Raw genomic sequence first — 15,886 nt, 5'->3', positions numbered from 1 at the left:
AAGGCCAATGGCATTTTGGGATGTATAAGTAGGGGCATAGCGAGCAGATCGAGGGACGTGATCGTTCCCCTCTATTCGACATTGGTGAGGCCTCATCTGGAGTACTGTGTCCAGTTTTGGGCCCCACACTTCAAGAAGGATGTGGATAAATTGGAGAGAGTCCAGCGAAGGGCAACAAAAATGATTAGGGGACTGGAACACATGAGTTATGAGGAGAGGCTGAGGGAGCTGGGATTGTTTAGCCTGCAGAAGAGAAGAATGAGGGGGGATTTGATAGCTGCTTTCAACTACCTGAAAGGAGGTTCCAAAGAGGATGGCTCTAGACTGTTCTCAATGGTAGCAGATGACAGAACGAGGAGTAATGGTCTCAAGTTGCAGTGGGGGAGGTTTAGATTGGATATTAGGAAAAACTTTTTCACTAAGAGGGTGGTGAAACACTGGAATGCGTTACCTAGGGAGGTGGTAGAATCTCCTTCCTTAGAGGTTTTTAAGGTCAGGCTTGACAAAGCCCTGGCTGGGATGATTTAACTGGGAATTGGTCCTGCTTTGAGCAGGGGGTTGGACTAGATGACCTTCTGGGGTCCCTTCCAACCCTGATATTCTATGATTCTATGATTCTACAGAACCATGCAGACTTCCATAATACTTTATAGTAGGGCTGTCAAGCGATTAAAAAAATTGATCACAATTAATCGTGCAATTAAAAAAATTAATCGTGTGATTATTTGCACTGTTAAACAATAGAATACCCTTTATTTAAATATTTTTGGATGTTTTCTACATTTTCAAATATATTGATTTCAATTACAACACAGAATACAAAGTGTACAGTGCTCACTTTATTTTTGATTACAAGTATTTGCACTGTAAAATAACAAAATAAATAGTATTTTTCAATTCACCTAATATAAGTACTGTAGTGCAATCTCTTTATCATGAAAGTTGAACTTACAAATGTAGAATTATGTACAAAAAATGCATTCAAAAATAAAACTGTAAAATTTTAGAGCCTACAAGTCCACTCAGCCCTACTTCTTTTTCAGCCTATCGCTCAGACAAACAAGTTTGTTTACATTTGCAGGAGATAATGCTGCTCACTTCTTGTTTACAATGTCACCTGAAATGTCACCCGAAAGTGAGAACAGGCGTTGGCATGTGTCAAGGTTCCTCCCCCACTCTGAACTCTAGGGTACAGATGTGGGGACCTGCATAAAAACCTCCTAAGCTTATCTTTACCAGCTTAGGTCAAAACTTCCCCAAGGTACAAAATATTCCACCCGTTGTCCTTGGACTGGCCGCTACCACCACCAAACTAATACTGGTTACTGGGGAAGAGCTGTTTGGACGCGTCCTTCCCCCCAAAATACTTCCCAAAACCTTGCACCCCACTTCCTGGACAAGGTTTGGTAAAAAGCCTCACCAATTTGCCTAGGTGACTACAGACCCAGACCCTTGGATCTTAAGAACAATGAACAATCCTCCCAACACTTGCACCCCCCCTTTCCTGGGAAATGTTGGATAAAAAGCCTCACCAATTTGCATAGGTGACCACAGACCCAAACCCTTGGATCTGAGAACAATGAAAAAGCATTCAGTTTTCTTACAAGAAGACTTTTAATAAAAATAGAAGTAAATAGAAATAAAGAAATCCCCCCTGTAAAATCAGGATGGTAGATATCTTACAGGGTAATTAGATTCAAAAACATAGAGAACCCCTCTAGGCAAAACCTTAAGTTACAAAAAGATTCACAGACAGAAATAGTTATTCTATTCAGCACAGTTCTTTTCTCAGCCATTTAAAGAAATCATAATCTAACACGTACCTAGCTAGATTACTTACTAAAAGTTCTAAGACTCCATTCCTGGTCTATCCCCGGTAAAGACCAGCATATAGACAGACACAGACCCTTTGTTTCTCTCCCTCCTCCCAGCTTTTGAAAGTATCTTGTCTCCTCATTGGTCATTTTGGTCAGGTGCCAGGGAGGTTACCTTTAGCTTCTTAACCCTTTACAGGTCAGAGGAGCTTTCCCCTGGCCAGGAAGGATTTCAAAGGGGTTTACCCTTCCCTTTATATTTATGACAGCATGGCACTGTTGTAGCCAGTGTCACAAGATATTTACGTGCCAGATGCGCTAAAGATTCATATGTCCCTTCATGCTTCAACCACCATTTCAGGGGACGGGCTATGAAGTTTTACTTTTTTTGGTTTGAGTGCAGTTATGTAATCAAAAAAAAAAATCTACATTTTTAAGTTGCACTTTCCCGACAAAGAGATTGCACTACAGTACTTGTATGAGGTGAATTGAAAAATACTATTTTTCATTTTTACAGTGCAAATATTTGTAATAAAAATAATATATACCGATTTCAGTTACAACACAGAATACAATATATATGAAAATATAGAAAAACATCCAAAAGATTTAACAAATTTCAATTGATATTCTATTGTTTAACAGTGCGATTAAAACTGCTATTAATTTTTTTGAGCTAATCACGTGAGTTAACTGCGATTAATCGACAACCCTACTTTATAGTGTTTTTCAGGACAAATGTATAAGGTGGTAGAAGTTACATGTTAGTAAACAGATGCAACTAAATGTAAGAGAGTCTGAATTGGTATAGCTTTTCTTCTGAGGGATGGAAAGACTAAATTAGTGTGTGTGTGCGTGTGCGTGTGTGTAACCCCTAGACATAAGCACCCTCCAGTGACCAACCTCAGCAACACAGGCATAAATCTCCTCAGTTTAACCACAGGCGTGGGTTTCTATACAAGAATTCCACCAGTCTTTAGCTGTTCTGACAACCAACCTGGCCTTTTATATTGGCACAATTTTACCTTCTTACTCCAACAATTACAGGTGGATTCCCCACATTCAAACACCCAACGTACAGAAACAATAACAGGCTCTTCTTCCCCAGAGAGTTCTTCCAGTCCAACCATTCCTGGGCTCTTCTTCCTTAAAACTGTCTTAAAGCCAGTCCTTAATAACGGTACATCCAGACTCCCTTCATAAGGTGGTTCCTCCCAGGGCTTTCACCAGAGGCAGGCTTCTTCCCTTTCCCCAAGTCAGGGATTCTAGGTGCCCCTCACAAGGCCCATCCTGCTGGTCCTTCCAGTATCATGCTAGCCTCCTTCTTCCTAATAACTATCACATGATCCCCTTCTAAACTTAGTAAGAGGTAATTAGTTGGCCACAAGTGGACAATGCCCACATGTTCTTAAAGGACCAGACTCACCTGTGACAATGGATACTTTAACTTTTATACCTGCTTGTTATCCTTTCTCTAGCCTTAGTGATGTATAACTTATGCCACCTCTGACCCTGGCCCATCAATCTTAAAAAGGGATTTACATACATCAGCAACAAATACTTAAAATAGCCTTGGGTTAAGTGGCCTAGAAATTACCAGCCATTCTGCTAAGCAAATTTAAACAGGCCAACAAAAAAATGACAGAAGGTCAAAAGTAAACTGATGCAGAGAAAGAGGCTTCTACTGAGCATTGGGGGACATGATTATGGAGGGCACTCCTTAGGCAACAACCCTGAACCCAGAAGACCTCACCATCCTACAGATAAAACCTCAGGAAAGATGGCAAAGACAACCCAACTTATCTCAATGGTCCTGGAAGGACAAAGGAAGAGAGAGTCACTTAAGGAGCTCAGGCCTACTTTATTATGTTTACCTCCCATGTTTACCAGAGCAGCTCTTTGGACATTTGGCACCCAACCTGCCCAAAGGCCCTGAATTCCCCCTTCAGACAGGATCTTCACAAATGCATGGTGAACTCCATGAAATCTGAAATAAATAACATTTGACATTTCTCTAGCATCTCATATGTCTTTACAAACATTCATTCATACAGCTAATGAGTAGAGAATTCAGTGATGGACAAACTTCTGTTGTACACATGCAAGGAGGACTTCTTGTGCTTTCTGTAGCACACATTTTAAAAAAAAAATTCATAGGAATGTTCGTAAAGGTTATTGACCTGTTACAGCCCTGAAGACTGAAGTCCTCTGTTTATCCACAGAAGAGATCCTTTATATTAAGGGCAGTGATAATCCAAGCTTCCCCACACTGCCCCACCAATGTGCCTCAACCATGACTTGAAGAAACTATTTTGATGGGAGTTCAGTCTCCAGCCAGATCCTTAGCTGGTATAAATAAGCACAGTTCCATCGATGGAGCTATGCTGAAGTACACCAGCTAAGGATCTGGGCTTTGTGTGTCATTTTAATCACTTAAGCTCTCCTCTATAAAAAAAAAAATACTTGCTTAAACCACAAGGTTTTGTGCAGTAATGGTATGTATAAATTAGGTGCATAAATATGCATATATTTTTGCACATACAAAGTCCTAAAAATCTGTCTCATACTGCATGGCACTTGTCAACATCCACAGAATGACCACTGACAACAACAAAAAAATGCCAATTAAAATGAGCTTACTTGAGAACTCACCGTAATGGTTTCCCTTCTAGTCTCCTCTTTCCTTCCATTTGCATCTGCACCTTCACCAGATCAGTTGGACTGGCAAAAAACTGACCAATGGCACCAGCTGCCATCCCTCCAACTACAGATTTCCTGTACAAAAGTAAAGTGGGACCTAAACTCCCATTTTTCTCCAGAATACATTCAAGACGTTAACAACTATGAAGTCACAATGCCTGTTTCCCCAATGAAAATAAATGCCTCACCTAATGAGCTCTGTAGCATCTTCCACGTGAAATGGAATCTTAAACAACCACTTCTCATGTGAACAGCCAGAGCTTAATCAATGATTGTAGTAACTCCAGATGGCTAATATAGTCTATAATGTTCTTGTCAGTTTTATACAGTGTTAAAGGTAACTTGGAAATAAAATATTTAATATACATTACCAATATATGCTGGTTGCACTCAGGAAACATTGAAATAGCCAGAAGTTAGTCCCTTCCCCTTAATTGCACTTTCCCTTTATGATTTCTCTTTTTTATTTGGGAAGAAATTGGTATCAAATACTTATAGTCTTTTTCTGTTTTTTGGTTTGCTTGTTTTTTTTTTAAGTGAATTTGCACAGCAGTGGGGTGTGGGTCTCAAGAATGGTCTTCTTGGAAACTCTTGCTATTCCCATTGCATTCCAAGTTGTTACGTTCATGGCTACACCATCTGTAGCACCTCCTCAAGTTCTGTGATTTTTGGAGGTAGCCCCCAGAAGTCTGAGCTCAGGCAAGTAATGCAACTAGCCAGGTGAGATGGAGGGGTATTCAACATATTAACACTTCAAAGGGAAAACCACGAGGAGTCCTTGTGGCACCTTCGAGACTAACAAATTTATTTGGGCATAAGCTTTTGTGGGCTATAACCCATTTCCTCAGATGCATGGAGTGAAAAATACAATAGGCAGGTACAAATATACAGCACATGAAAAGCTGTGAGTTGCCTTACCAAGTTGGGGGTCAGTGCTAACAAGGCCAATTTAATCCGGGTGAATGTGGCCCATTCCCAACAGTTGACAAGGAGGGGTGAATATCAGATGGCAAATTACTTTTTGTAGTGACCCAGCCACTCCCAGTCTTTATTCAGGCCTAATTTGACAGTGTCAAGTTTGCAAATTAATTCCAGTTCTGCAGTTTCTCACTGAAGTCTGTTATTAAAGTTTTTTTTGTTGAAGAATTGCCACTTTTAAGTCTGTTATTGAGTGTCCAGGGAGACTGAAGTGCTCTCCTACTGGTTTTTGAATGTTACAATTCTTGACGTCTGATTTTTGTCCATTTATTCTTTTGTAGTTTGGCCAATGTACATGGCAGAGGGGCATTGCTGGCACATGATGGCCAGGACCTAACCACATGATAGGACCTAACCACATCAGCCACACCATCAAGGGCTCGTTCACCTGCACATCTACCAATGTGATATATGCCATCAGGGTTGTACCGTATGACTGGAGAATTGCTAACATAGTTCCTGTTTTTAAGAAAGGGAAAAAAATTGATCCGGGTTACTACAGGCCTGTTAGTTTGACATCTGTAGTATGCAAGGTCTTGGAAAAAATTTTGAAGGAAAAAGTAGTTAAGGACATTGAGGTCAATGGTAAATGGGACAAAATACAACATGGTTTTACAAAAGGTAGATCGTGCCAAATCAACCTGATCTCCTTCTTTGAGAAAGTAACAGATTTTTTAGACAAAGGAAACGCAGTGGATCTAATTTACCTAGATTTCAGTAAGGTGTTTGATACGGTGCCACATGGGGAATTATTAGTTAAATTGGAAAAGATGGGGATCAACATGAAAATCGAAATGTGGATAAGGAATTGGTTAAAGGGGAGACTACAGCGGGTCATACTGAAAGGTGAACTGTCAGCCTGGAGGGAGGTTACCAGTGGAGTTCATCAGGGATCGGTTTTGGGACCAATCTTATTTAATCTGTTTATTACTGACCTCAGCACAAAAAGTGGGAGTGTGCTAATAAAGTGTGCGGATGATAAAAAGCTGGGGGGTATTGCCAATTTAGAGAAGGACCAGGATATCATACAGGAGGATCTGGATGACCTTGTAAACTGGAGTAATAGTAATAGGATGAAATTTAATAGTGAGAAGTGTAAGGTCATGCATTTAGGGATTAATAACAAGAATTTTAGTTATAAGCTGGGGACACATCAATTAGAAGTAATGGAGGAGGAGAAGGACCTTGGAGTATTGTTTGACCACAGGATGATTATGAGCCGCCAATGTGATATGGCTGTGAAAAAAGCTAATGCGGTCTTGGGATGCATCAGGCGAGGTATTTCCAGTAGAGATAAGGAGGTGTTAGTACCATTATACAAGGCACTGGTGAGATCTCATCTGGAATAAATACTGTGTGCAGTTCTGGTCTCCCATGTTTAAGAAGAATGAATTCAAACTGGAACAGGTACAGAGAAGGGCTACTAGGATGATCCAAGGAATGGGAAACCTGTCTTATGAAAGGAGACTCAAGGAGCTTGGCTTGTTTAGCCTAACCAAAAGAAGGCTGAGGGGAGATATGATTAGTCTCTATAAATATATCAGAGGGATAAATACCAGAGAGGGAGAGGAATTATTTAAGATCAGTACCAATGTGGGCACAAGAACAAATGGATATAAACTGGCCATCAGGAAGTTTAGACTTGAAATTAGATGAAGGTTTCTAACCATCGCTCCAACCCAGTGGCCTGTGATGGAATGTTAGATGGGGTGGGATCTGAGTTACTGCAGAGAATTCTTTCCTGGGTATCTGGCTGGTGAATCTTGTCCACATGCTCAGGGTTCAGCTGATCGCCATATTTGGGATTGGGAAGGAATTTTCCTCCAGGGCAGATTGGAAGATGCCCTGGGGGTTTTTCGCCTTCCTCTGCAGCATGGGGCACGGGTCACTTGCTGGAGGATTCTCTGCACCTTGAAGTCTTTAAACCATGATTTGAGGACTTCAATAGCTCAGACATAGGTGAGAGGTTTATTTCAGGAGTGGGTGGGTGAGATTCGGTGGCCTGCATTGTGCAGGAGGTCAGACTAGATGATCATAATATTCCCCTCTGACCTTAATATCTATGAATCTATGTGCCAGCAATGCCCCTCTGCCATGTACATTGGCCAAACCGGACAGTCTCTATGCAAAAGAATAAATGGACACAAATCAGACATCAAGAATTATAACATTCAAAAACCAGTAGGAGAGCACTTCAGTCTCCACAAGGATGTAGAGACAAAATCAAAAATGCTAAGGCACAAAATGAGTTATACCTGGCAAGGGACATAAAAGGCAATAGGAAGAGCTTATTTAAACACACTAGGAGCAAGAGAAAGACAAAGGAAAGTGTAGGTCGTCTACTTAGCGGGGAAGGAGATTTAAAAACTAGGGCTACGAGTTTGTCACAGATGTCACAGAAATCACAGAATCTGTGACTTCCAGAAACCTCTGTGACTTGAGCACCCTGCTGTAGGGTCGCCGTGGCTTGGAACTACGGGGCCCAAGCTCCCAGCTGCAGAAGGAGGCAGGATGCCCCGCAGCTCCCAGGCAGCGGGGCCGCTCTGCGAGATCCTGGCCGCGGCGGGCACTGGGGCCCCTGAGAGCTCCCAGCCGCTGCAGCTGCTCTGCAGCTCCTGGCCCTGCAGCTGGCGGGGGTGCCTGGGAGCACGAGCTGCCACAGCAAGCAGGGGTGCCCAGGAGCACGGAGCCGCTGCAGCCGGTGGGGGTGCCCGGGAGCACAGAGCCATCACAGGTGGCAGGCTTGGAGCCACTGGTGATTTGGGGACCCTGCAGCTCCAAGCCAGGCACCCCTGAGTGGTGTGGGGAGCCTGCAGCTCCCCATTTTGTCATGCATATTTTTAATAAAAGTCACGGATAGGTCATGGGCTTCCATGAATTTTTCTTTATTGCCCGTGACCTGTCAGGGACTTTTACTAAAAATATGTATGACAAAATCTGAGCCTGGGAAGGAATGAAAGCCAAAATAGGGAAAGAATGGGTTGAAAATATTTATATAAGTTAGATATATTCAAGTCAGCAGGGCCTGATGAAATTCATCCTTACGGAATTAGCTGAAGCAACCTCAGAGCCATTAGCAATTATCTTTGAGAGCTCCTGGAGGACACAAGAGGTCCTAGAAGACTGGAAAAGGGCAAACATAGTACAGTACCAATCTTTAAAAAGGGGAACAAGGAGGACTGAGGGAATTATAGACCAGGCAGCCTAACTTCAATACCTGGAAAGATATTAGAGCGATTATTAATCAATTTTTAAGTACCTGGAACATAATAGGTTTATAAGGAATAATCAGTATGGATTTGTCAAGAATAAATTATGCCAAACCAACTTAATTTCCTTCTCTGATAGGATTACTGACCTAGTGGATGGGGGGAAGCAGTAGAAGTAATATACCTTGATGTTAGTAAGGCTTTTGACACAGTTCCGTATGACATTCTCATAAGCAAACTAAGGAAATGTGGTCTAGATGAAATTACTATTAGGTAGGTGCACAACTGTTCGGAAGAAAATACTTGAAGAGTAGTTATTAGTTAAAACCAGTTATTAGTGGTTTGCTGTCAACTTGGGAGGACATACCAAGTGAGTTAAATACAGGGTCTATCCTGAGTCTGGTACTATTCAATATTTTCGTTAATGACTTGGATAATCGAATAGAGAGTATGCTTATAAAATTTGCCGATGACACCAAGGTGGGAAGGATTTCAAGCACTTTGTTGGACAGGTTTAAAATTGAAAATGACCTTGACAAATAGGAGAATTAGTCTGAATTAAACCAGATGAAATTCAATAAAGACAAGTGCAAAGTACTTCACTTAGGAAGGAAAAAATCAAAAACCACAACTAGTACTGAAGAAGAGGATCTGGTGATCATTTAGCACTTCTGCCATTTCCACATTTTCTGTTATTGTTCCCCCTCACTCCCCACCATTGAGTAACAGGCCTACCCTGTCCTTGGTCTTCCTCTTCCTTATAATGTATGTGTAGAATGTTGTTATTCTTTATGTCTCTAGCTAGTTTAATCTCATTTTGTGCCTTGGCCTTTCTTATTTTGTCTCTACATGCTTGTGTTGTTTGTTTCTATTCATCCTCTGTAATTTAACCTAGTTTCCACTTTTTGTGGGACTCTTTTCTGAGTTTCAGATCCTTGAAGATCTCCTGGTTAAGCCAGGGCTGTCTCCTGCCATACTTCCTATCTTTCCTGTGCAGTAGGATAGTTTGCTCTTGTGCCCTCAGTAATATTTCTTTGAAAAACTGCCAACTCTCTTTAATAATAGGGAGATTCATTGCAAATTACTGACTTGCAAGTTAGTGATTTAGGATGAAATTCACTCTGTGCAAACAACCAATGCAAAGACTATGCACCACTTAAATCTTCAAAGTAGAGATCAAATAGTAACCTACATGTTGCATAAGCCTTGTGTTGGCCAACTGCATATGAATTAATTTCACTCCAGGCCCTTGTTTACACAGGAAAGTTGCACAGGTTTTTAAACTAATTTGGTCAAACCAGTGGAACCCCTGTGTAGACACTCCTATTTCAGTTTTGCTCAAACCTGTTCCCAGTCGACTTAAACCAAGGGAAGCTGCTCTTCAACTGAAATAAAGAGTTCCTCACAGATGTTTGCACTGGATTAATTAAATCAATTTAAATTCACACCTTAGTTAAACCGGTGCAGCTTTCTTGTGTAGACAAGCTGTGAGAGACAATTTTCCAGGGCCTATAGAACTGCTGCAATGACAACAACCCCAACAGTAGGCAGTAGCACATTTACCAAAGAGGAAAGCTCTCATCTTCAGCTCCACCAAGCACAGAGTCACGAAGGTGCTCATATGTAACCATCCGCACTCCGGAGTATACTACAGAAAACAAAACCACAAGAGAATTTTTAGGGCAGCCCTCTCTCTGTTTGTACTAGAATAGAAAGCCAAGAGATTAATTGTAAAACATCTACCACAATGGGACCCTTGGTTCTGACTGAGGCATTTGGTTGCTACTGTAATAACAAATAATCCAAAAGGGGAGGAAAAAGAGGCTGAATGGAATATCTGCCCCAGCCATGAACTTGTTAGTGTAAGGGAATCTCTTTTGCTAAGTGGTATTTCTTGTCAAAGATATGAGATGTCTCAGCACTTTAAGACACTTTACTTCACCGGACATCTCACCACCAATCTGTGAGATTTCTTTCATTTCCAGCAAACTAGCCATTAAAGAATCCTCTATGTGTGTTCCCTCCCACAGGCGCAATCCCTTTAAGATTTGCTGCTGTCATTGTATTTCCAATTAAAAAAAATACAAACCAGCTATCTCTGAGAACCTCTTCCTGCTAACGAGAAGGGAATGTGATATAATGGATGGGGCACTAGACTGCATTTCAGATTTCATGGTTTCAAGTCCTGGCTCTGCCATGGACCTGCTGGGTGACCTGGGAAAAGTCACTTCCCTTCTGTAAATTGAGGATAATGATACTGACCTCCTTTGTAAAGCATTTTGACACCTACTGATGAAAAGTGCTGTATAACTATCCACTTCAAAATGCCAACCTTTAGTTAATTTGGATTACTTTTCTTGGCTGTCCCCATGTAGACAAGCCCTTTGAGTCCTGGACCTCAATGGAAAAATAGGGGGGTTAATTGAAAATGTTTGATTGGATGATTTGACTGCACATTCCAACTCAGGCAAGAATGTAAGTAACAGCGAAAAGGCTTGGAGATGGAGCACTTGGCTCCCTCTAGAGGCTATAATTAAGGCTGTAAGTCTGTCCCAGAGATCCTGGATTCCATGACTGTCCGGAAATTCCATGACTCCTGCAGCAGCCGGTACGGCTGACCCCAGGGCCACCCAAGCAGCTGCTGCTACTGCACTGGCTGCTGTTCAGGTGGCTCCAGGCAGCTGGCCTCTGGGGCCACCAAAGGAGCAGCAGTCCCAGGTGATGTCCCGAAGCACCGGGGCAGCACCCCGCCTCACTGGGCTGCCCAACCCCCAGAGCAACAGCAGAGCCCTGGGCGGCCTCCCTTCCAGAGCAACATCGGCACCCCTGAGCAGCAGTGGTGCCCCAGAACCCTCCCCACCCCTGAGCAGCAGTGGCACCGCAGGTGCACCCCAGAGCACCTAAGATTTAGTCAGTGGTATTTATAGTACAAGTCATGGGCAGGTCACGGCCGTGAATTTTTGTTTATTGCCCATGGTCTGTCTCTGACTCTTACTAAAAATACCCAGGACTAAACCTTAGCTTTAATTATAATGTTGTTTACTCATAGTTCGACCGACTGTATTGGAACTAGTTTATATTTTGATTGCATGAATGATAACAGATTGTAAGACATTACAAGCAGTACAATCTGGTTAGGGAATGCAGTTCAAGTTCAGCAAGGTAGAGTTGGGAGAACTCCACTCTAAAGACCAGGAGCTTTATGCCAGCACGCACGATTCTGTCTCAGGGTCTAGTGTTCCTCCATTCCCTACCTGGAGATTCCAAACCCTGCGCAGAGTGATTCTGTAGGACTGAACTGATGGCAGTGGCAACGGCAATGAAGCCACACTGTAAGGCCCGACTAGTCCAGCTGTGGCAGGGGTGCCAGAACTGACTTTACAGCAACACGTGACCAGACCAGCTGTGACAGGTCTGCAGAACTGACTTCACAGTGAGGCCCACTGGACAAGCTGCGATGAGGATGCAGAACTGACTTCATGGCAAGACCCAACCAGAGCAGCCATGTTAGGCAGGCCATTCATCCAATTTTAGGTCAGACAGCCCTGTTTTTAAATTGTTTGTCTCCTACCGTGTACTGAGACAACACAGGATGTGGTTTTGTCTGGTATCATGGCTAGGGGATGCCATTTTGAAGATCACACTCCCACACCCATGCCTGCATGACCTACCATGCACCATGCAGGCCAGGTCATTCTGGCGAGAGTGGAGACATGCAGGCGGGGGAATGTCCCATCTTCTGGGGTTGTGTAAACAGCATTCTTGGCAGGAAGGGTGAACTGACTTCACAGGAGATCCAACTAGAGCAGCTGGGGCAGGGATGCGGAACTGACTTAATAGTAAACCCATGTTAGGCCAGTCATTCATCCAGTTTTAAGCCCGATAGCCCTGTTTTTAAATGGTGTGTCCCCTGTCTGGTACTGAGACAACACTGGATATGGTTTCGACTAATATCATGGATGGGAAATGCCATTTTGAAGAGAACACCACCCCACCCCTGCTGGCATGACTTCACACGCACCATGAATGTGAGGTCACACTGGCGAGGATGGAGTCATGCAGGTGGGAGTGAGGGGCAGACCCATGCCATGGCCAGTATTCTGGGGATGTGTGAATGACCACCCTAGCCATGGCAGGGATGCAGAACTGACTTCACAGTGAGATCCAGTTAGACTAGCTGAGACAGGGGGTGCAGAACTGATTTCTCAGCAAGGCCTGACCGGACCAGCTTTGGCAGTGGTGAAGAACTAACTTCAAAGCAAGGCCCGACTGTACCAGCTTTGGCAGTGGTGTGGAAGTGACTACACTGTGAGGTCCAACTGGACCAATCCAAGTGGAGGTGCAAGAACTGACATCATGGCAAGGTCTGACCACACCAGTGGCAGCCAAAGTACAGAGCTCACATTTCAGTGTGACCCACGCAGGGGTGCAAAACTGAGTAAGTTCTCAGTGGCAGAAAAGCTGATTTCTTGCAGCTGAACTAGGTAGCCTCACAATGGAGCAGGACTTCTCTGGATCGGAGCAGACAGATGGAGGAGAGCCACCCCCTGACAGCAACTGAGTCTGAGACCACTTCTAAAGTGAATTAAGCTAAATCAAATCGAGACCACTTTAATTCTGAATAAGAGCATTCACTCAAGTGTTTAACTAATCTACTTTAAATCCGCTTGGATTAAATTTCCTGAGTGTCCTCATTCAGGGCACGTCTTCATTAGCAACGGCTTGTGTAGTCGCAACAGAGTGCTGGGAGAGAGCTCTCCCAGCACTATAAAAAACCCACCTCCATGAGGGGAATAGCTACTGTCACGGAGTCCCTGGGCGATGGTCTGGAACTGCTCCCCATGAAGCCAGTCAGGACTCTGGGGCAATCTCCTTTCTGTGAGCAGCCTGCCTTCTGGACACAAAGCTCACACAGCTTCCACCTTCCTGGGTCTGACCTCGGAGCATTCAGCATCCTCTGCCCCTCCGTGCGCTTCCCACAGCGAGTCCGCTCAGGCGGGCCTCCTGGGGAAGCCAGAGGGTCCTGCACCCCAACTTCGCAGTCAGACGTGACTCTCAGCCAGCCAGTAAAACAGAGGTTTATTAGACGACAGGAACATGGTCTAAAACAGAGCTTGTAGGTGCAGAGAACCGGACCCTCAGCTGGGTCCATTTTGGGGGGCAGTGAGCCAGACAACCACGTCTGCCCTTCACTCAATGCCTCCAGCCAGCCCCAAACTGAAACTCCCTCCAGCCCCTTCTCCTCTGGGCCTTGTTCCCTTCCTGGGCCAGGAGGCCACCTGATTCCCCTGTTCTCCAACCCTTCAGCTCTCACCTTGCAGAGGGGGAAGGGCCCAGGCCATAAGTTGCCAGGAAACAGGGTGTTGGCCATTCTCTGTGTCCAGACCCCTGCCCTCTAGGGCTCCGCAACGATCACATACCCCTCCACCCAGACACTCAAGAACTGCACAGGGGAAACTGAGGCACCGTCACACTATTCAGAGGAAACATTAAGAACAGTCCCACTTCGTCACAGCTACCAACACTGGAAGCTTGGCTCCCAGCGCTGGTGCACTGTCTACACTGGCACTTTACAGCACTGAGACTTGCAGCACTCAGGAGTGTGTTTTTTCACACCCCTGAGCAAGAAAGTTGCAGTGCTGTAAAGTACCAGTGTAGACAAGCCTTCGGACAAGCCCTAAGTAGAGCTGGGAATGAGGTTTCAGGTGGGTGGGAACTGTTGTGTGATTAAGGGTCCGCAGTAAGCTGGTCACTTACTGTTTGGGTCTGGAGGGCTGACTGAACACTGATTGGGTTTGGGTTGTTGTGTTGCATGTAAATATACGTGCAGTGATCATGCTTTGGGATTTTTTTTCTTTTCCCCCCAAATAAAAGGAACCAGTGGTGCTGAGTGCTGCCATCCCAAGGATGCTGAGTGCCTGTGAGTGGGGAAAAACGACCTGCAAAGGTAAGTGGGGAGGTTTTACTTTAACTTCTCAGAGTCAGAATACGGCTCTGGTTGAGGGCTCAAGCCATAGTTTAAGAGGACCTCTAGGCACATTGAATGAGCCCTTATGCTGCCATTGGCACTAGCCAGAAGGGTTACAAATTGACATGGCAGGATTATGACACAAGACAGTATAGCTGTGGGACATTATCTTGGCCATTATCTTTGAAAACTCGTGGTGAACGGGGGAAGTCCCAGATGACTGGAAAAAGGCTAATGTAGTGCCAATCTTTAAAAAAGGGAAGAAGGAGGATCCTGGGAACTACAGGCCAGTCAGCCTCACCTCAGTCCCTGGAAAAATCATGGAACAGGTCCTCAAGGAATCAATCCTGAAGCACTTACATGAGAGGAAAGTGATCAGGAACAGTCAGCATGGATTCACCAAGGGAAGGTCATGCCTGACTAATCTAATCGCCTTCTATGATGAGATTACTGGTTCTGTGGATGAAGGGAAAGCAGTGGATGTATTGTTTCTTGACTTTAGCAAAGCTTTTGACACTGTCTCCCACAGTATTCTTGTCAGCAAGTTAAAGAAGTATGGGCTGGATGAATGCACTATAAGGTGGGTAGAAAGTTGGCTAGATTGTCGGGCTCAATGGGTAGTGATCAATGGCTCCATGTCTAGTTGGCAGCTGGTGTCAAGTGGAGTGCTCCAGGGGTCGGTCCTGGGGCCGGTTTTGTTTAATATCTTCATAAATGATCTGGAGGATGGTGTGGATTGCACTCTCAGCAAATTTGCGGATGATACTAGGAGGAGTGGTAGATACGCTGGAGGGCAGGGATAGGATACAGAGGGACCTAGACAAATTGGAGGATTGGGCCAAAAGAAATCTGATGAGGTTCAATAAGGATAAGTGCAGGGTCCTGCACTTAGGACGGAAGAACCCAATGCACAGCTACAGACTAGGGACCGAATGGCTAGGCAGCAGTTCTGCAGAAAAGGACCTAGGGGTGACAGTGGACGAGAAGCTGGATATGAGTCACAGTGTGCCCTTGTTGCCAAGAAGGCCAATGGCATTTTGGGATGTATAAGTAGGGGCATAGCGAGCAGATCAAGGGACATGATCGTCCCCCTCTATTCTACATTGGTGAGGCCTCATCTGGAGTACTGTGTCCAGTTTTGGGCCCCACACTACAAGAAGGATGTGGATAAATTGGAGAGAGTCCAGCGAAGGTCAACAAAAATGATTAGGGGTCTG

General features: G+C 44.3%; 1 protein-coding gene across 2 annotated transcripts in view; it reads right to left on the bottom strand.

Annotated features, from left to right (window-relative positions):
• The window catches only part of SLC25A27 (solute carrier family 25 member 27), a 28,215-nt gene that overhangs the window by 8,706 nt on the left and 3,623 nt on the right, over positions 1-15,886 (bottom strand). For both annotated transcript variants that reach the window (XM_073335801.1, XM_073335802.1), the window contains exons 3-5: positions 10,265-10,349; positions 4,467-4,589; positions 3,689-3,801 (exon numbers count right to left, since the gene is read on the bottom strand). In XM_073335801.1, coding sequence (XP_073191902.1) covers positions 3,689-3,801; positions 4,467-4,589; positions 10,265-10,349 — 321 coding nt within the window. The remainder of the gene's footprint in view (positions 1-3,688; positions 3,802-4,466; positions 4,590-10,264; positions 10,350-15,886) is intronic.

This window comes from Lepidochelys kempii, chromosome 3, assembly GCF_965140285.1.
Source record: "Lepidochelys kempii isolate rLepKem1 chromosome 3, rLepKem1.hap1, whole genome shotgun sequence".
Lineage (NCBI taxonomy): Eukaryota > Metazoa > Chordata > Testudines > Cheloniidae > Lepidochelys > Lepidochelys kempii.
Note: the sequence above shows the minus strand (reverse complement) of the source record. Positions and strands in the feature narration are given on the sequence as shown.